Source organism: Cotesia glomerata, linkage group LG6 (assembly GCF_020080835.1).
Source record: "Cotesia glomerata isolate CgM1 linkage group LG6, MPM_Cglom_v2.3, whole genome shotgun sequence".
Taxonomy (NCBI): Eukaryota; Metazoa; Arthropoda; class Insecta; order Hymenoptera; family Braconidae; genus Cotesia; species Cotesia glomerata.
The window spans coordinates 16,426,130-16,448,127 of record NC_058163.1 but is presented as its reverse complement, the minus strand read 5'-3'; the positions used below and the strand labels follow the sequence as shown (position 1 = coordinate 16,448,127).

Below are 21,998 nucleotides of genomic sequence, written 5' to 3'. Positions count from 1 at the left end.
TGTACAATTATTACTTAAAATAATATCCTCATAAATCATTTTTTGTTTACCTATTATGGTATTATATGTTAATTTAATATTTCTTTCGATTGCAAAATTGTGCGGCATATGTTATTTAATATTGCGATTTTATTAATTTTTTGAATTTCTATATTCGGAAAATAATATGTCTTGAATGACTGATATTTCATTGGTAAGCTTAACGTAATTACTTCGATGTATTTCTACGTTATTTAATCATTAGAATTATGTATTTTATTTTCTCTTATATTTTAATTTTTTTTGGAAATTTAAATTGCGCGCTGTACGTGCACTTCTAACTTAGCTAATAAGAATAAAAATCAATTTGTTTTTAATTAGTTTAAGAAGTTTTAATACTAAATTAATTTCATTCAGTCAATTTGTTTAACCGCTAGGAAAAGGACCTAGTCACATACTTATAAGAAGAATTGCGCCTTCGGGCTTAATCGTTACAACTCGGGAATAATCGTATCACGCTATGGCCGTCGCCCATGCGCGCCTTGGTTAGCGGTAGAGAAGCCGGCTCACGTGGCCGGCTGCAACAGTTGTGCTTGGACTTTTGTACTAGTACGACTACTCTGTGCGAATCAATTCTGATATTTCTTACTTACATCTCACTTTCATTTAAATATTAAAATTATTCATTAAATATAAATAATTATATTAGCTTCAATTATACTTTAAATTCTCAATTCATTTAAATCAGTTTAATAGTTCAGTGAATTAACATAAATAAAATCAAGTAAATTTATTTAGTGACGCCACGCGGCCATTACGCGCCACCGTTAACAAAGGATTGCATCAGCCACGCGGCTTTAGTCAATCCATAATTGACGCGTGATACTAACAATTAATTACATTAAATTAGTTATTGATATTTAATTACGATCTTATTTAATTTAGCTTATAAATAATTTAATTCCAACTTCAAATCATTTGACTAATTTCTACACTAAAAACATCAAACTCAATTGACTAACATTCTGTTATCAATTGAATATTATTTGCTCTCACCTTGAGACAATTGAACATTAATAGATCTCACTCTGAGATAGTTCAAAGTGATTAGATATTACTAGCTCCCACCTTGGGACTTGTCTAATTCAAATTATCGATAATCTTCTATCTAAGGCGGTTGAGCTCACCCCTATTGCGTTATTGCAACGTAATTTTACACATTCACACTTACACATACACAATTTACTTGTATAATTTCATCAAGGAGGTTTTTTCCCAGCCTAGCTGGGTTTTCCTCCTTTGGGGACAAATAAATTCTTCTAAATTGTTCCCCAAAAAATCCAAGTATATTTATTTAATTTCCTAATCCCAACTTTATCGTATAATTTAAAACAATTACGGGAATTATCCGCATTGGATAGTTTTCGACAAAACATTTGGTGCCTCCTGTGAGGTTTGAAGTGTACACGAACCCTGATTTGCGAAGACGAGCAAGACGTTCCGAAGATCCAATCACTATACCACCCAGCTGCTGCCAGCATCGTTGGACTTCAATACAAATAAGATAAGTCTTTAACACTAAATCATTTATAATATTAATTAATATATTATTTAATCATTTGATAATATATCCAACTTATTTATTTGTAATTTAATTAATTGTTTGACTTTGGCTGACTGATCGATTGTCACTTGGCAATCAATTCATCGGTCAACTAGTGCAATTGGTTATCATTCAAATATTTATTTACGTTATTATTTTAATTATTTACGTATAACTTAATTTAATTAATTAGTCGACAATTCACAATTAATTGATCATTGTCCGGTGATTAATTGTTGTGCAACAGAATAATTAATTACCAATTCTCAAATTATTTAATATTTAATTATAATTAATTATTTAAATTGTTTCTCAAATCAATTGATTACTGTAAGTGATCTATTTATTACAGAAATAAGATAATTAATTATCAATTGATATTTATTATTGTTATTTATTATTACTATTATTATCATATAAATTTATCGCAAAATGACTAAAACAAAAATGACTTTAGAACAAACACGTGTTCTATTAACTGCTAAAATTACCGCATTGAACGATGAATTAACAGCAAAGACCACAGACATTCAGACTGCTTCTTTACGTTTTCCTAAAATCGAAAAAATGTTCGATCAGTACGATGCCAGTATCGACGAATTAGAAGTGAACAAACCTGAGGACCCAGAAATAGAACTCGCGGACGGAATTCGCAAAATTTATTACAATCTTGCAACTAAAATAAAAATTCCCAATCAAGATGTTCTCAATGCCACTATTCAAACTGCAATTAACGCTTCGACTCTTAATCGAACACTCGAGACTCAACGACTTACTAAGCTCCCTACCTCCGTTTTTCACATATTCGATGGCAACTTTGAAAATTGGCTTTCTTTTAAAAATACATTTAAGACACTGATCGACGAACGTAAAGATTTAGATGATCTTAATAAGTTTTTATACCTTCGCGGATGTTTAACTGGTTCTGCTGCAAACAAGCTCGCGCTTTTGGATGCAAGTGCAGAAAACTATACACAGGCCTGGGACCTTTTAACAGAAACTTATCAGAAAGAGCGCGCTTTAGTTTTTAAACATTATGACGCTTTTTTAAATCTTAATTCAATATCAACCCCGACTAATGAAAATCTCACTAAATTCATAGATGATGCTCGACAACACTTAAATGATTTAAAATCATTAAAAGCAAACCCAACTGACGCATTTATAGTAAGATTATTAGAACTTAAATTACCAACAGAAATTAGAGACAAATGGGACGAAACGTACGAAGACGATAACACTCTCCCAACGTTTGACGCATTTAGCAAATTTATAATAAAAACTGCTTTCCGACTCAGTACACGTAAACCTAATAAACAGCGCGACTCCGATGGCTCTTTTAAAAGACGACGTAATGAATATTCGAGTAATAATTTCAAGAAACAAAAAACAGACTCACCAGTCCGAGCTTTGGTAACAACCACTTCTACTGCCTGTCCATGTTGTAAACTATCTCATCCGCTCTATAAATGTTATAAGTTTGATGCATTAACTATAGGAGAACGCATAAAATTTGTAAAATCTGCTAAACTTTGCAATAATTGTCTTCGCGAACACAAAGGAACTTGCCCTTCCAGTAGTAGATGTCAAACCTGTAAGAAATTCCATCATACCAAACTGCACATTCAACAAAAGACAGTTCAACAACCCTCTAATCCGAATACTTCAAAGAACAAGGCCGTAAAATCCGAGTCACCTATTACTGTTACGACTGATAAGGGATCTACAGCTTGACTAGTAGTACACAACTATACGACAATTCTCAGAACACCGCGTTTCCAATTGATGATGAGCGCACTCATCCAGTTGCGTGATTCAACGGGTGGATTCATACAAGCTCGCGCTTTACTTGACACCTGTGCAACAGCTAATTTCATTACTGAAAATTTGTCTAGCAAATTAAAATTGCCAATGCAAAACTGTTCTATTCCGATCGGGGCTGTTAATGGAATGCAAACCTTTTCAAAACATGTCGTTCAAATAAGTTGTAAATCTTTAAATAATAAATTTCAAAGATCATTATCATTTTTAACTGTTAACGAAATTGCAGAGCTGAGTCCAAATGAAATCTTTCCACGTAATAAAATAGACATACCTAAAAAGATAATACTTGCTGATCCGGAATTTCATATACCAAGACCCGTAGATGTCCTTATCGGTTCAGGTACCACACTTTCTCTTCTATCTGTCGGACAGATTAACTGCTCACAAAATGATTGTGATTTAATATTACAAAAACGCAACTAGGATGGGTTGTAGCGGGAGGAGTCATTGACGACAAAAATATACTTTCTGTAACTTGTCAACTAACTGATCTGTCGAGTCAATTAACAAAATTCTGGACTATTGAAGACATAAGTTCTAGTGATTCTCGATCTATTGAGGATTCTACATGTGAGACTTATTATCAAAACACTACTATTCGCGATACAGACGGTCGATATATAGTAAAACTACCCTTTCGCGCAGACGATGTCGAGTTCGGGAATTCCAAACAAAAGGCTCTAAATAGATTTCTGTCTTTACAGAAGAGATTAAATTCAGACTCATCATTAAAATCCGAATACAATAAAGTCATGAATGAATACATCAATCTTGGCCACATGGTACACGTACCGGATGATAGTGGACCAGGGTATTACATGCCCCATCATCCGATAATAAAACATCCAGCACTACCACTAAGGTACGCGTTGTATTTGATGCTTCAGCTAAAACCGATAAAGGTATCTCCTTGAATGAAGTCTTACTAACAGGGCCTACTATACAAGATAATCTTTTCACCATTCTCTTACGTTTTCGCACTTTTGTCTATGCTATGACTTCTGATATCGCTCAAATGTATCGACAAATTTGCATACATCCGGATCATCATAAATTTCAACGAATCCTTTATTATCATAATGACAAAATTAGTACCTTTGAACTTAAACGAGTTACATTTGGGGTTTCTGCAGCTCCATTTCTAGCTATACGCACGGTAAATCAACTTGCTGATGACGAATCTCATAATTTTCCTGTAGCTTCAAAAATATTAAAACGAGATCTTTATGTCGACAACTTATTAACCGGATCCAATTCTTTGACCGAAATTTTAAAATTGCGTGACGAAATCATTCAACTAGTGCGAAAGGGTGGATTTGAACTCAGACAATGGGCTTCGAATCACCGACACGCACTGGATAATTTCGATCAAAGAACCTTAGATTTAGATTGTGCTATTAATGATGATCCTATCTCTAAAACTTTGGGCATAGCATGGAATTCTCTAACTGACGAATTTATCTATACAGTCAAATCAAACGATTCATCACGAAAAATAACTAAACGAACCATTTTATCTGACATTGCAAAAATTTTCGATCCTATCGGAATTCTCGGTCCTATTGTATTAGCGGCAAAACCCATCATTCAAGAATGTTGGAAATTAAAGGTCCATTGGGATGAAACGGTCCCACAAGAGTTGCATTTGCGCTGGTGTAAATTTGCTGAACAATTACCCCTAATCAAAGACTTTTCGGTTGAACGAAATATTTTAATTCCTGATCCGACTGACATACAACTGCATGGATTTTGTGATGCTAGTAGAGTAGGCTATGGTGCTTGCATTTATATAAGATCAGTGAATAAACATGGAGATGTGATCGTGAAATTAGTTTGTTCCAAATCTCGAGTTGCTCCCATTAAAGATGTTACAATTCCAAAATTAGAATTATGTGGAGCATTATTACTTGCTAAATTATATAAGGACACAATTCCTTCATTTAACTTTGACATATCTAAAGTCACATTTTGGTCTGATTCAACTATTATACTTCAATGGCTCAAACGATCTCCCAGCACTCTCAAGGTCTTTGAAGCGAATCGCGTTACACAAATTCAAACCCTTTGCAGTAAAATCGAATGGCGACATGTCAGAACCAAGGATAACCCGGCAGATTGCTTATCTAGAGGTCAACTTCCTTCTGAATTTCTAAATAACAAAATGTGGTTGATAGGTCCTACGTGGCTATCACAGGATCCTCTCAATTGGCCTAACTTAAAGCCGGCAGTTCTTTCTGAACTTCCTGGTGTTCAAAAATTACTTGTTTACTAGCTTCCACTGACAATTTATTTAAACGGTTTTCATCATATTCTAAACTTATAAATTCTTTTTCCTATTGTTTGCGAATGTTAAAAGATAATCCATTCAAACACAAACCTTTAAACGTAGAAGAAAAATTATTAACTGAAATTAAAATCTTAACTCTGATTCAAAACGAACAATATTATGATGAAATCAAACAAATTAAAGAAACCGGAGAGACTAAAAATCTACGATTACGATGCCTTAATCCATTTATTGATTCAAACGGATTATTGAGAGTGGGAGGCCGTTTGAAACATGCTCCTATATCCTTTTCGAAAAAACATCCTATTTTATTACCTTCACGTCATTATGTTACTGATCTAATTATTAGAGAAACTCATGAAAGTTTGTATCATTCGGGTATACAAAGTACACTTTCAAATCTTAGACATAAGTTTTGGCTGCTAGATGGCAAAAATCAAGTACGTAAAATCATTAGACATTGCGTTAAATGCATTCGATATCAACCAATTCTCTTACAAAGTAAAATGGCCGATTTGCCTAGTTCTAGAGTCTCGGAATCTCCGCCATTTTCTCACGTAGGAATTGATTATTTTGGACCTCTCTTTATCAAGGAACGTAAATTTCGAAACAGAACTAAAGTCAAGGTCTATGGATGTGTTTTTGTTTGCATGGCTACTAAGGCTGTACATTTAGAAATCGTAAGTGATTTAACTACCGAGGGTTTCTTAGGAGCTTTCGGACGTTTTATTGGTAGAAGAGGGGTTCCATCTCATGTATATTCTGATAATGGTACCAATTTTGTGGGTGCAAATAATCAATTAATAGAACTTTACCAACTATTCAACTCTAAGTCCCATCAGGACATTGTTAACAACTATGCAATAAAGAGAAACATTGTCTGGAAATTCAATCCACCTTTATCTCCTCATTTCGGGGGTATCTGGGAGGCGGCAGTCAAGTCATTTAAACATCATTTTAAACGAGTAGTGAAAGAACAACTTTTAACATTTGAAGAATTAAATTCTCTGGCTATACAAATTGAATCTATATTAAATTCTCGTCCTCTATGTTCATTGTCAAGTGATCCTAATGATCCTATTGCTTTAACTCCTGCACACATTTTAATAGGTCGTCCTCTCACTATGCTACCTGAAAATGATTTTTCTGACGTTCCAGATAATAGACTAAGCTCATGGCAATTCACTGTCAAGGCGCGACAAGATTTCTGGAAACGCTGGTATTTGGAATACCTTCATGAGTTGCAGACCAGGCAAAAATGGGACTCCAATCGAGGGGATATTAAGGTCAATCAAATTGTCTTACTGATGGACAAAAACCAACCCTGTATGCGGTGGCAGCTGGGAGTAGTGATCGAGACTCATCCAGGAGAGGATAACATAACACGAGTGGCTTCAATTCGAACAGCTCAAGGCATATATAAACGGAATATTACTCTGTTATGTCCATTACCAATCAATTCTTAAAATCTGTAAATTCAAAATATTGTAATCATGTAATATCACTGATTGTAAACACTATTCATAATATCTTGCTCAACCTTCGCAACGGGGGGAGTATGTTTAACCGCTAGGAAAAGGACCTAGTCACATACTTATAAGAAGAATTGCGCCTTCGGGCTTAATCGTTACAACTCGGGAATAATCGTATCACGCTATGGCCGTCGCCCATGCGCGCCTTGGTTATGGTAGAGAAGCCGGCTCACGTGGCCGGCTGCAACAGTTGTGCTTGGACTTTTGTACTAGTACGACTACTCTGTGCGAATCAATTCTGATATTTCTTACTTACATCTCACTTTCATTTAAATATTAAAATTATTCATTAAATATAAATAATTATATTAGCTTCAATTATACTTTAAATTCTCAATTCATTTAAATCAGTTTAATAGTTCAGTGAATTAACATAAATAAAATCAAGTAAATTTATTTAGTGACGCCACGCGGCCATTACGCGCCACCGTTAACAAAGGATTGCATCAGCCACGCGGCTTTAGTCAATCCATAATTGACGCGTGATACTAACAATTAATTACATTAAATTAGTTATTGATATTTAATTACGATCTTATTTAATTTAGCTTATAAATAATTTAATTCCAACTTCAAATCATTTGACTAATTTCTACACTAAAAACATCAAACTCAATTGACTAACATTCTGTTATCAATTGAATATTATTTGCTCTCACCTTGAGACAATTGAACATTAATAGATCTCACTCTGAGATAGTTCAAAGTGATTAGATATTACTAGCTCCCACCTTGGGACTTGTCTAATTCAAATTATCGATAATCTTCTATCTAAGGCGGTTGAGCTCACCCCTATTGCGTTATTGCAACGTAATTTTACACATTCACACTTACACATACACAATTTACTTGTATAATTTCATCAAGGAGGTTTTTTCCCAGCCTAGCTGGGTTTTCCTCCTTTGGGGACAAATAAATTCTTCTAAATTGTTCCCCAAAAAATCCAAGTATATTTATTTAATTTCCTAATCCCAACTTTATCGTATAATTTAAAACAATTACGGGAATTATCCGCATTGGATAGTTTTCGACAAAACACAATTATCAATCTATCTTATAGAATATAGAAAATATAATAATAGAATATTTTTTCTTTATTTTCTTAAAACTATTATTTAAAATAATGGACGATGATTGAGAATTCTACTTAAATATGATGTGTGCAAATTAGCTATTAATATACTGTCAGCGTTTTAACGGCTTCAAGGTTCATTTAAGTTGCCGCTATTATTTCAAATGAACCCTAATGTTTGACTGAAATGATAACTAAACAATTGAGTATAGTTAGACATAGTGGAAAGAACATACTATAAATTATCTATAATACTTGCGATATATTTATAGTCTTTATCAAAGACTTTAAAATAACAATAGAGATTGCCATTATTGCGATTTATACCAGATGAATTTAATATTCAACTATATGAATTTTATTCTAAAATGTTTGTGTTTTTTAACCATATATATACAAATATCATTTAAATTATCAGATGATATTGACAATCAATTTTGATTGATTATTATTTTGGATGATTACTTCGATCAATGATTGTTTAAGTGACTCCTCACAACCTTTATTGAGAATTTTTCAGTTATTAATAATCGATTAATAACATTTTACAGTTATACGATTACTGTTTTAGTAAGTGTATGTTTGACATACATTTTATACAATTATTATTGTATTTACAATTTTTGTGCATCGAATTTTTTGGCTGAGAATCGTATTGGCCGAATATCTTATAATTATTCTAAAATTTCAGTGGCAAAAAGTCATGTAAGTAATGAAAATATATGGTAATATAATATTTATAATGTTACATTGTTTATCTTTGTCATAATTTACAAGTAGATTATTATTTTATTAAGAATAAATTAAATACATTGTAATTATATTTTAATGTAATTAATTTTTCTATTATTAGTAAATTTGATAATTGTCTTGGCTACTTGCTATTAAAATTAAACGTTTCTTCAATGATTTTTTAAATTTTATTTTATTTACACTCTTCAATCTTAAAAATTCGTTGTAAATCAGTTAAATTACATACTTATGCATTTAATAATATAATTATCATTAATGATGTTATCTTTATATGCAGTAAACAACACATTGAATTTTTTCCAATTGATAATGATCAATGAAATATTTATATAAGTAACATGGCATAATCGCGTGAAGATTCAAATAATCAATTTATTTACTTTTTATTTCAGATTTCGTCACTGGTGAACCAGGACCATTCCTTCCCGGATGATCATAGAAAATATTGGAAAATACAAAATAAAAAATTAAAATAAATTTGAAATAAAATTTGAAACAAAATTGAAAATAAATTTGAAATAAAATTTAAAATAAATTTGGAATAAAATTGAAAATAAATTTGAGGTTAAATTGATAATAAAATTGAAATAAAAAGTGAAAAAAAAATATGATAGATATATTTTAATATTGAAATTAAGGATTGATTGAAAAGTGATAGTAAGAATATGAATGTTTTAAATTGAACAAAGGTTATAAATAACCATTTTAAATGTATTAAATTTTAAAAATCAAATAAAAAAACCAAAAAAACTATTAACATATAAACACTTCTTACACAAAGATTATATAAGACCATTTTTAAATTTTAAATCAATAGAAGTTTATAAATATAATCTATAAGAACTGATAATTTTATATACCTATATATTTCAACAAATAAATTTTTCAAACTATATATAAATTTTAATGTTACAAAACTTATCGAAATTTCGAACATTACGAATCACATTTTTTCTTTTTTTTTTTAAGTTTTCAAGACGTTATTTAACTGATTTTGTGTTAAAAATTAATATTACAATACATATTTGTATATTTTAAATATACTATTCTTTTATTTTTAACAACTACAGTGTACGCTTTTTTTTTTTTATTCACCTCAAACCTGAGATTAATTAATATTAATTTGTTTAATAAAGTTTTTCAATTTAATTAGTACGATAATTTTTTAGGTGATAATTTGTTTTTTGGTGATCTTTAGTACCTTTTAATTACATATCATTTTTGATTGTATGTGATTTATTACTATTTTCGGTGATTTTTTGGAGTGAAATTTTAACACATATTTATAATATAAATACTATGCCAAAAAAAAAGATGAACCGTACTCCAGAAGAAGAAAAAATCTTCAACAGAGCAAAATTGGACAAGTATAATGAATCTAGAAAATTAAAGAGAATATCTAAAAAAAATACATCTCAACACAACGATAATATTGTTCACACACTGTCACCTTTGGCACCTCCGAACATAACGATTAATCAAAATCAAATATTACCACGTTTACTTCATTTACATAATGAACCTTCAGCGTCAAGCGGAATATATCATGTAAGCGGTGAAACTAAACGATACATTTATGATTTTTCTACTTATAATTTAATTTCGAGTAAATTTCAACAGTTTACTGAAAGTTCCAGTGACGAAAATGCTTTAAACGAACGTTCTAATTTTCCTATTAATGCTTCATTTTCTCTTGAAAGTACAACTTGCAATAATAATGATCTTAATTTAGAGGAGAATATTAATAACAACAGCAGCAACAACAACAATAACAACAACAACAATAACAATAACAACAACGATAACAACAGTAATAATAATAACACCAACGGCAACAGTAACCAAACTCGAAATCAGAATGACAATATCAAACAACATTATTTAGGACCAATGACTGTAATTTGTGCACATTGTAATGCACGGCATTTTGTGGATGAACAAGTTGCCAATAAAAAATTGTCATTTAATGATTGCTGCAGTCATGGTGAAGTAGGACTTCCTGATTTACCTGATGCTCCATTATTTTTAAAAAATCTTTTTGATGGTTCTCACGATCATTCAAATCATTTTTTTAATAGAATTCGTTATTACAATAGCTCTTTTTCGTTTGCGTCATTTAATGCAAATTTAGTCACTTTCGATAACAGACGTCCTGGTCCATTTTGTTTTAAAATTCAGGGTCAAATATATTATAAAGTTAATGAATCTTTATATCCTGAAGCTGGAAAATTACCGTCGAACGGTCAATTGTTTATAATAGATGCTAACGAAGCATCAAACTTTCGTTGTCAACGAAATTCTGAGCTAGATATAGAAATTGTAAAGAGTCTTGAAGAAATAATGAGAGAGCATAATATTTTTGCGAAATCTTTTCAAATGATGAAAGATGAATTGGAAGCAGAAACAATAAAAAATAACAATAGAGAACCAGAATTACAATTATTGTTTTCTTTAAAACACGGATTAGACAAGCGTCGCTATAATGCGCAAAAGGTTAATGAAGTTGCTGCAGTATTTTCAACTACAACAGATGGAGAAATTCCCGACTCATACGTGACAATTAGAAATATACATACAAAACAACTAAAGACTATTAGCACAATGGATCCCAATGTAGAACCTTGGGTATATCCATTATTTTACCCTTATGGTTCACAAGGTTGGCATAAAGATATTAAATGTTTAAATAAAGATAAGTCTATATCGAGAAATGCTTATGTTAAATATCGAATCGCTATTCGAGATGACTTTAATGTATTCGTAATGGGACGTAGATTATTTCAACAATGATTGTTGACAACTACGTAAAAATAGAAAAAGATCGAATAAATTACTGTCGTAACAATCAAAAACGACTAAGAGCTGAGTCTTATCAAGGATTAGTAGACTATTTACGAAAAACGCCATTCGGCCATACCCGACATGGATAGGTAGATTTCTTAGATGAATATTGAAAAAAATACGTAATTTAAAAACAAAATACTAGAATAATTTTTTTTTATTCTCAGGGTGAATCTTTGTTTTATAACTCTAAATGTTCATCCATTGAACATTTAATTAAAAAAATCAAATTGACTAGGTCATGTCCTAAAATTTTTTTTTCATTATATTTTTGCAAATAACGATATGAGACCGACTACAACAAATATATAATCAAAGACATCTACCTAACAAATAGGATTTGTAAGAAATGAAAGTCATTTGACGATAAAAGCTAAAAATTAATTTATTCTTATTTTTTTTTTAATTTTTCCAACTACGAAATAAATTGAAAAAAAGCGACGAAAAATAGCTCAAATTGAAGATAATTATATGAATTTTAACGAAAATTTGATAGATTTAAGCTATCTTTTACGGCTTAAAAATTATGTGAAGAAAAAGTTTAAGATAAATTTGATAGATTTTATCTTTTTTTTACACCTGGAAAATTATTTTCACAAAATATACAAAATTCAAAATTTTTTGAAAATGAAAAAAATTTTCAAACACCCACAACTCGAAAACTAACCAGCCGATTTTGCTCATCTTCGAACTTGATCTTGGTATTGATCCATAGAATAAGTCCACAAAATTTCATAAAGATCGGTTGAGAACTGTGGGCGCAATCCTGCTGACATGGCGCGTTATATCACATATATATATATATATATATATATATATATATATATATATATATATATATATATATATATATATATATATATATATATACATACATAAATACATATATAAACTTTTGAGCCAATGCTATTTTTCGACATTACTCGATGAAATAAAACATATTATGACAAAATTTTATTAAAATTAAGACATGAGACCGGCTACAATAGTTAGATTTCTAAAGAAATCTACCTAAAAACGAAATAATACGAACATTCACGACAGACCTGGAAAAGTGTTTATACTACCATCAACATTTATAAGTTCACCACGAAATATGGTTCAACATTATCAAGATGCTATGTGTATGGTTCGTAAATTTGGAACTCCTGACTTATTTATCACAATGACATGCAACCCTAAGTGGCGTGAAATTGAAGAAAATTTACTGCCTGGCCAAACAGCAGCCGATAGGCCGGATTTAGTAACACGAGTATTTTATTTAAAAGTCAAAGAATTATTAAATATAATTACAAAACAAAATCTTTTTGGAAAGATTATTGCATATGTCTATGTTATAGAATATCAAAAACGTGGACTTCCCCATATTCATCTATTAGTTACATTAGATGTTGATAGTAAATTCAATTCATCCGCTAAGGTGGACGAATTTATTTCTGCGGAAATTCCCGATCCTAATGTAAATCAAACGTTACATGACATTGTTATGAAGAATATGATACATGGTCCTTGTGGAGATTGGTGCATTGAAAATGGAAAATGTTCAAAACATTATCCTAGAAATTTTCAAGAGGAAACGATTTTAGATGACAACGGTTATCCTCAATATCAGCGTCAAAACACGAATAAAAAATACACAAAATCAAACAACTATGAAGTAGACAATCGACATGTAGTCCCATACAATGCTAAATTATTATTATTATTTAATTGTCATGTTAATGTAGAAATTGTGTCTAGCATAAAAGCTGTTAAATACTTATATAAATATATATTTAAAGGTCATGACGCTGCTGAAATAAATATTGTGAATAATTTGCAAGATAATTCCAACTCAGATGCCAACTTAGATCATGATGAAATTAAAAATTTTATAGATGGACGTTACGTTGGTCCAGTGGAGGCTTGTTGGCGAGTTTTGAATAAAGAATTACAACAGAAAAGTCATGCTGTCACGCGCTTACCAGTACATTTAGAACATTAACATACAATCACAGTAGATTCACTTGATGATGAGGAAAGTATAAATAAGGCACTACAAAAAAAAACTATACTTTTAGGTTATTTTGAGTTAAATAGCAGAGATCCAGAAGCTAGAAAATTATCACATTCCGATATTCCATCTTTCTATGTATATAAAAAGGTATCAAAAGATTCGAATGTTTATAGGTGGGAAAAACGTAAAGCAAAATTTAACGTCATTGGTAGAATGTATTCTATATCACCTAATCAAACAGAATTATTTCATTTAAGATTGTTGTTAATACATACTAAAGGCGCAACAAGTTATCAAAACTTAAAATATGTCAATGGACAACAATTCAATACATTTGTTGAAGCATGTTTAGCTCTTGGAATAATTGAAGATGATGATGAATGGCGACGATCGTTAAGTGAAGTTGATTCTTGGATAATGCCTAGACAATTACGAAGATTATTCGTTAGAATATTAATTTATTGTCAACCGATCACTCCTCATTTACTATGGGAAAATTTTAAAAATTCAATGTCTCAAGATTTTCAAAATAACTGCGAATTAGAAATAGCAATTTCAAAAGCTTACGCTGAAATAAGTAGATTGTTAATATCTGAAGGATCACATCTTAATCAATTTCCAACTATGGAACAAATGATTCTAGAAGAAATAATCGATCATGATAATGATAATAATAATAATCAAGACCACTTAACTATTTCAAAAAATCAATATGAAATTCTTAATCAAAAACAAAAAGAAATTGTGGATTTAATTTACAATACAGTCAATAATCATAATACTATAAGTAATGGAATGAATTGCTTTTACATCGATGGACCAGGTGGATCTGGTAAAACTTTTATTTATACTACTCTATACCATATGTTACGCAGTGAAAATAAAAATGTTAATACTATGGCTTATACTGGAATTGCCGCAACATTATTGCCTGGTGGGAAAACTGTTCATAAATCATTTGATATGCCTGTACCTTTATATTTCGATTCATCCTCAAATATTAAATCAAATTCTAAAGAATATGAACAGGTAAAAAACACTGATGTATTCATTTGGGATGAAGCACCTATGGCTCCAAGACATGCATTAGAGTTGGTGGATAGAACATTAAGAGACATATTAAATAATAATTTGCCTTTCGGAGGAAAAATTGTTATACTCGGTAGAGATTTCAGACAATTACTTCCAATAAAGTTGTATGCTACGCGGTCTGAAACTATCAACCTATCAATTAAATTTTCATCAGTGTGGAAACATTTTACTAAATTTACATTAACTGAAAATATGCGTACATTACCTGAAGAATCAGAATTTGCCAAATTTTTATTATTAATTGGTGATGGAATTTTAAATGACGTTAATGACTTTGTTACAGTGCCCGAAAATTTAATTGCAGATCCACAATCTGATATTGTCAAAGACGTTTATTATGATGTAATTAAGAAGAATGATTATGATACACTTAGTCAAATTGCTATTTTATCTCCAAGAAATGTTGATGTCAATGATATAAATAATAAATTAGTCGAACTATTGGATGAGTCAACGGAGGTATTATATGAAAGTATAGATAGCACTGAAAATTGTGATAACGGAGATCTTAACGCATCAATTTTAACAGAATATTTGCATACATTAAATCCTCCAAATTTTCCCCCACATCATCTACGTTTAAGATTATACAGCATAGTAATGTTGATAAGAAATTTAAGTGTAAACGAGGGTTTATGCAACGGAACACGACTTTTGATTATTGAACTAGGAGTTTCATTGTTAAAATGTAAAATTTTAACTGGTGATAAGTCTGGAGATGTAGTATTTATAAATCGAATAACATTATATCATGAACATCCAAGTGCGTTTACATTCAAACGCAGACAATTTCCAATAAGACTCGCATTTGCCATGACAATTAATAAAGCACAAGGTCAAACTTTCAAAAAAATCGGCATTGATCTACGAAAAGAAGTGTTTAATCATAGTCAATTATATGTTGCAATGTCACGAGTTAAATCGTGGAATTCTTTAAAAATATATTTAAATTGTAATAGAAATAATACTACAATAAAAAATTATGTCTATAAAGAATTATATGATAAATAATAACCCTAAAATAATTAGTATTATGAATAATTAAAGCTATAATTGAAAAACTATTAAATTCCTAAAATATATTTTTTTGAAAGTGTAATATTAAAATTTTGTTGAACTGATAATTGGAAGCTTTAAAATATAATTTACATTCAACATTATTTACGCAGGTTTTCAAAGTATAACGTTTGAGCACGATTTTAACATATTATATATTTATTAAATATAATTAAAAAATAATTATTTATCACAGCATAGATTACATCTGTTCGAAAATTTTATAAATTGTATACTTTCTTTAAAAGTTACGAATTTAATAGATAAAAGTATATTTAATATAATTATATTTACGTTATTACGAGATTTTTAATTATTTAATATTTTGAAAATCAATTCGCTAATTAGACGATTATAACAGTTTGAAGTTATAAATATATTAATTTTCGGTATCCTATATTAATGTTGATAATTTATGCCATGCTACGCGAGCATCGACGATTCCACGGATCAACTCTTTTAAATACAGCAATTCTATTTTTATATCTAAAATAACACGTAAAATGATAAATAATCATTAAATATTAATTTAAAATTATAGATATATTAATATTTTGTATCTATATTGATGTTGATCATTTATGCCATGCTACACAAGCATCGACGATTCCACGGATAAATTTTTTTAAATACAGCAATTCTATTTTTATATTTAAAATAACACGTAAAATGGAAAATTATCATTGAATTTTAATTTAGAATTATAAATATCTTATATTTTGTATCTATATTAATGTTAAGAATTTATGCCATGCTACGCATGCATCGATGATTCCACGGATAAATTTTTTTAAATACAGCAATTCTATTTTTATATTTAAAATAACACGTAAAATGGAAAATTATCATTGAATTTTAATTTAAAATTATAAATATCTTATATTTTGTATCTATATTAATATTAAGAATTTATGCCATGCTACGCATGCATCGACGATTCCACGGATAAATTTTTTTAAATACAGCAATTCGATTATTATATTTGAAATAACACGTAAAATGGAAAGTTATCATTAAATTTTGATTTTAAAATATAAATATATTCATATTTTATATCTCCACTGATAGAAAAATTAACTTGAATCAAGTGAGAAATTCTTAAACCAAGAAAATCATTTTGAAGAGTTTGATAATCTTGAATTAAGTAGAAAAATTCTTAAATCAAGAATCATTTCTTAGATCAAGAGTTTTTCCACTTGATTCAAGATTATCAAACTCTTCAAAATGATTTTCTTGAATCAAGTTAATTTTTTTATCAGTGAACATTAATATTGACAATTTATGCCATTCTACGCAAGCATTGACGATTCCACGGATCAACTTTTTAAGATACAGCAATTTTATTTTTAATATTTAAAATAATACATAAAATGAAAATAATGATTAAATTGAATGAGTTCTAATAATTGCGATATTGACTACAAATTACATTGATTTAAGCTATTACGTTAATATAGAACTTATTTTCTTTGATTATTCGGTTCCTTGCATGTTGATTAGTTAATAAAACCATTTATTATTAAAGTTAATCTTATTAAACGACAAAAAACGTATAATTTAGTTGTTTTTTCTTATACTTTTTAAAATATCTATTTTATTATTTGTTTTTAAATCAATCAAAAAATATTGATGTTTATGTAAATAAATTCTCAAACATATTAAATATACATATACGATTTATTTTATTTTAATTTTTTGAGTATTATTTAAAATTATTAAATAGTCTGTGCCATCATTAATGCAGAATCATCTGAGGTATTTTTCAAGAAAGGAATAATAATCATTATAATCTATTTTTTAACAGATTATTCTTCACTAAACTTCAATTCAATATACTATAATCAGTATATTTAATTATTCGCTTATAGTAAATTTAAAAACGCGCGCGCACCACGCGCGAATTAAATTCCTAGTACAATATATTTTCTAAAGACTGGTTTTTATGATACTATAAGTCTGAATTTATTTGTTGGCTATCCAGTCTATTGCATGTTTTTTTTTATCTAATTATTTATCTAATTATTTATCTAATAATTTATAATATCGTTTGCCTGTATTCCCTCCAGGCATAAACGATTTTAAAATTCGTATATAAATTTGTCATCAAAAGTGAATTTGACTGAAAAAATCATTCGGACGGCCCAGACCAGGACTCGAACCTGGATCTTTTGTTATCACGCCAACTGCTTTTCCTTTAAGCTATCCGAGACACTGTCCAGAATTACCATTCAGTCAACTCATAATGACGAACTACGAATTTTAATTTTATTCACTTGACCTTCTGTCAATACATTTTTAACGCCATCGATATTCTTTATACCATATATTTTCTAAAGACTGGTTTGGAGTACCACAAGGGTCCAAATTAGGTCCTTTGCTATTTCTGCTTTATATTAATGAAATTATAATAATATTAAATAGAAAGGGGATTGATTGTGCGTTATTTGCTGATGATATGAGAATTGCGGTGAGTGGTAAAAATTTAGAAGAAATTGAAAAAAAAATTAAATATGAACCTTCAAAAACTATTTAACTGGTTAAATAAATGTAAATAAAACTGTACATATGACTATCCACGATCAAAGGCATAAAAATATAAGAAATAAATGTAAATTATTTATAAATGATATAGTAATTAAGTATGTAAAAGAAACAAAATAGTTAGGAGTGATGATCAATAATAATTTGAATTTTAAAAGCAATGCACATTATACTAGTCAAAAAATTGTCAAAAAAATTAATGTAATCAATAGATTGAGATACTCAGTAGGTAATTTTTTTAATTAAAAGCAATCCACATTACGAATACTGTAATACGTTAATGATTAATTATACAGACGACAAATTCGCTATTTTACAAAAGCTACAAAATCAAGCGATGCGTGCAATATTATGTGTTAACAAGTATACGAATCTAACACTGATGTTAGAAACCCTAGGCTGGATGACAGTAAGACAAAGAGTAATTTATAACACCTGTTTACTTATCCACAAAATGAAAAAAAAACTCTGTCTGACTTACTTAAGCGATGAGATTAAAATGTGTGAAAATAACTATAACACTAGAGGACAATCAGGGTTACAATTATGCTGATGATATCGTCTTGGTAGCTTCAACGGAGGTAAAACTACGCAGAAGTCTAAAAATCTTAGAAGAATACTACAAAATAAACGGACTCACAGTCAATACAACGAAGACCAAGATACTCATTATCAGATCTACCGGCCGTCTTCCAAGGCAACTTGCAAATTTTTCTTTCCTTGGTGAAGCTTTAGACATAGTTCCAACTTACGAATACCTAGGCACCGCATTCTGGACGTCACTACAAGGTACTATCGCCACAGACTCAGCCATCAAGAAGAGCAAAATGGCGACCAGCACGGTACTTGGGATACTTAATAAACAACACCAGCACCTGGAATGGCGTAATTAAACTACATAGCAGTATCATCCGCTCCAGTATAGAATATCTTGCTCACATTTGGGGTCTGAGTCAGACTATCCTGGAAAGATTGGAATCGGCAAACTTGTACTTCTTCAAACGTCTGTTGAATCTTCTTCTAAGTACTCCACACTATGCAATCCGTCTAAAAGCCGCCCTGAGCTGGGTGATTAAGATACTTGATATGCCCAGCAACCGCCTGCCTAAAATATGTCTCAAAAAACTTGTCCAGCTCACGCACACTCCATTCAACTCTGACCGCCTTAACTGGTGCCAGCAACTTTCAAACATCCTAATAAACATCGGTGCAGAGGATCTGCTTTCCAACATAACAGCAGACTACTGGAGAAGCATGATGCCAGCGGTTCTCGAAAAGTACAAAGACTATAGACACTCACGTGACATGGAAAGATATTATTTTTCCAAATCATGTCTCTTCTACTTCAACAACGCAAGTTTATCCCATACTTCCGCAAAGTTCATCCTTAGCCAACTACCAGATCACCTAGCAAAACTGCTCTGCCAATGCCGCCTCTCCACAATCTTCGCCTGCCATATCTCGATGGGAAAACTTCACATAAAGCTGTCACCCACAAAGAACTGTCTCTGCTGCTGCCTCGAGAAACCAGACAACATCCTACATCTACTCTCTGACTGTCCAGACTACCAAATACCTAGAGAAAAGTTCCTGAGCCAGTGGTCCAACCATGAAACTCCAAGGGGTATAGATCCAGTATTTCTGGAATCATAGAGCACCGACTCGACTAAAAAATTATTTGCCTTTTGTAAGGCTTGCTATTTTATCAGAGATCACCTAGAAGGTACTGACTGATGGTTAAGTTATAACGGCGCTGTGTAATTCCATATTTATATTTTTTTCCTTTATTTTATTATATCTATCTATATTTATTTATCACAATTAATTATAACACCGGCACACAAAAAAAAAGTTGTCTGTACACCGGGCACCACCTATCTACGGGCATGTTTTTCGACCCGCTGAATACGAATTTCAAGTCAGTTTAGGCCTTCCAGCCTTCAATTTCGAGTAAATTGCAAAAAACCCCAAAAAATAGTGAAAATTCGATGTTTTGGCAAGAAAAAAAATTTTGAGATCTAAGGCAAGCTTAATTTTCATGTATTTTGGTCTGTTAAATACTAATTTTGATCGTACTTTAATCATAAACCGTTTTAAATCTAAAAAAATTGTAAAAAAACATAAAAAATCGAAGAAAATTAGGATTATCTTGGTATAAAAAATTTTGGGGACCTGGATTGATGAAGATTTTTATGTAATTTAATCTGCTTGATCTTTTTCTATAATAAATTTGGCCTATAGTCTCCTCAAACATTTATAAAATTGCAAAAAATCGATTAAATAGCAGAAAATTGCTGCTCCAAAAATGAAAAAAAATCTTTTAAACACAATTGAATAAATTTCTTGTATTTTTTATTAAAAAAATACAAGATTAAGATCCAAGAATGTTGACAAATTGGATTTTTAACGGTTTTTCGAGGGTATTGTACTGTTTCGTTCTCAAATGATCTACGACGTGGACACCTCTTCTTCCACCTTTTCCTTTATTTAGTAAAAATTTGCCATCATGTTGGGTTTTCAACTTCTTCGATCTGCAGACTTCATTTAGACTTCAGACTTCATCATTGCATGATCGCTTGCACTTGCAATCAGGGCACCTCCTTGGGGTGAAGGTGGGCAACAGAACCATCTGACAGAGTCCCTGGGTTAACGGTGTATGTGCCGTCATGACAGGTACAAGTGAAGAGTACTTCATGATGCAGGGATTCGAAAACCCAGTATCAGCGTCTGGTCAGGGTGACATAAGTGAAATGGAGACAAGGTATCAAGAAAATTGGAATATCAACATGATGGCAGACTATTGCTGGACATTTAAAAGAGATTTACCAGAAGAAAATAACAAACGAAAAAGAAATCCACTCCGTAGATCATTTGAAAATAAAAGAGTTTGATACCACCGGAAAACAGTTTAAAAGTTAGGAAAATCATTCTTCTAATGCTGTTTATACATCATTTTCGTAGATTTTACAATTTTTTTTGCATTTTCAGACATTAATCTTGTATTTTTTAATGAAAAATACAAGAAATTTATTTAATTGTGTTTAAAAGATTTTTTTTCATTTTTGGAGCAGCAATTTTCTGCATTTTAATCGATTTTTTGCAATTTTATAAATGTTTGAGGGGACTAGAGGCCAAATTTATTGCAGAATAAGATCAAGCAGATTAAATTACGTAATAATCTTCATCAATCCAGGTCTCCAAAATTTTGTATACCAAGATAATCCCAATTTTCTTCAATTTTTGCAATTTTTGATTATTTTTCACCATTTTTTGAAGTGAAACTTCTTTAGAATCGTTGTGATTTCAAACCGGATGCAACGAAAAAACGACAGGTAAGAGACACAAATACAAAAATGTGTAGGATGAAGCCAGGGGAAAGAATGAGACAGAAATATACATACAATTTGTATATTATCGGTCTC

At 30.5% G+C, this 21,998-nt stretch overlaps 2 protein-coding genes across 5 annotated transcripts in view; one reads left to right on the top strand and one right to left on the bottom strand.

Annotated features, from left to right (window-relative positions):
* The window catches only part of LOC123266732, a 751,444-nt gene that overhangs the window by 256,245 nt on the left and 473,201 nt on the right, over positions 1 to 21,998 (bottom strand). The window lies entirely within an intron of this gene.
* On the top strand, positions 5,403 to 7,261 carry LOC123266736. Its single transcript, XM_044731135.1, has one exon. The coding sequence runs from the start codon at positions 5,753 to 5,755 to the stop codon at positions 7,157 to 7,159; it is 1,407 nt and encodes a 468-aa protein (XP_044587070.1). The 5' UTR covers positions 5,403 to 5,752; the 3' UTR covers positions 7,160 to 7,261.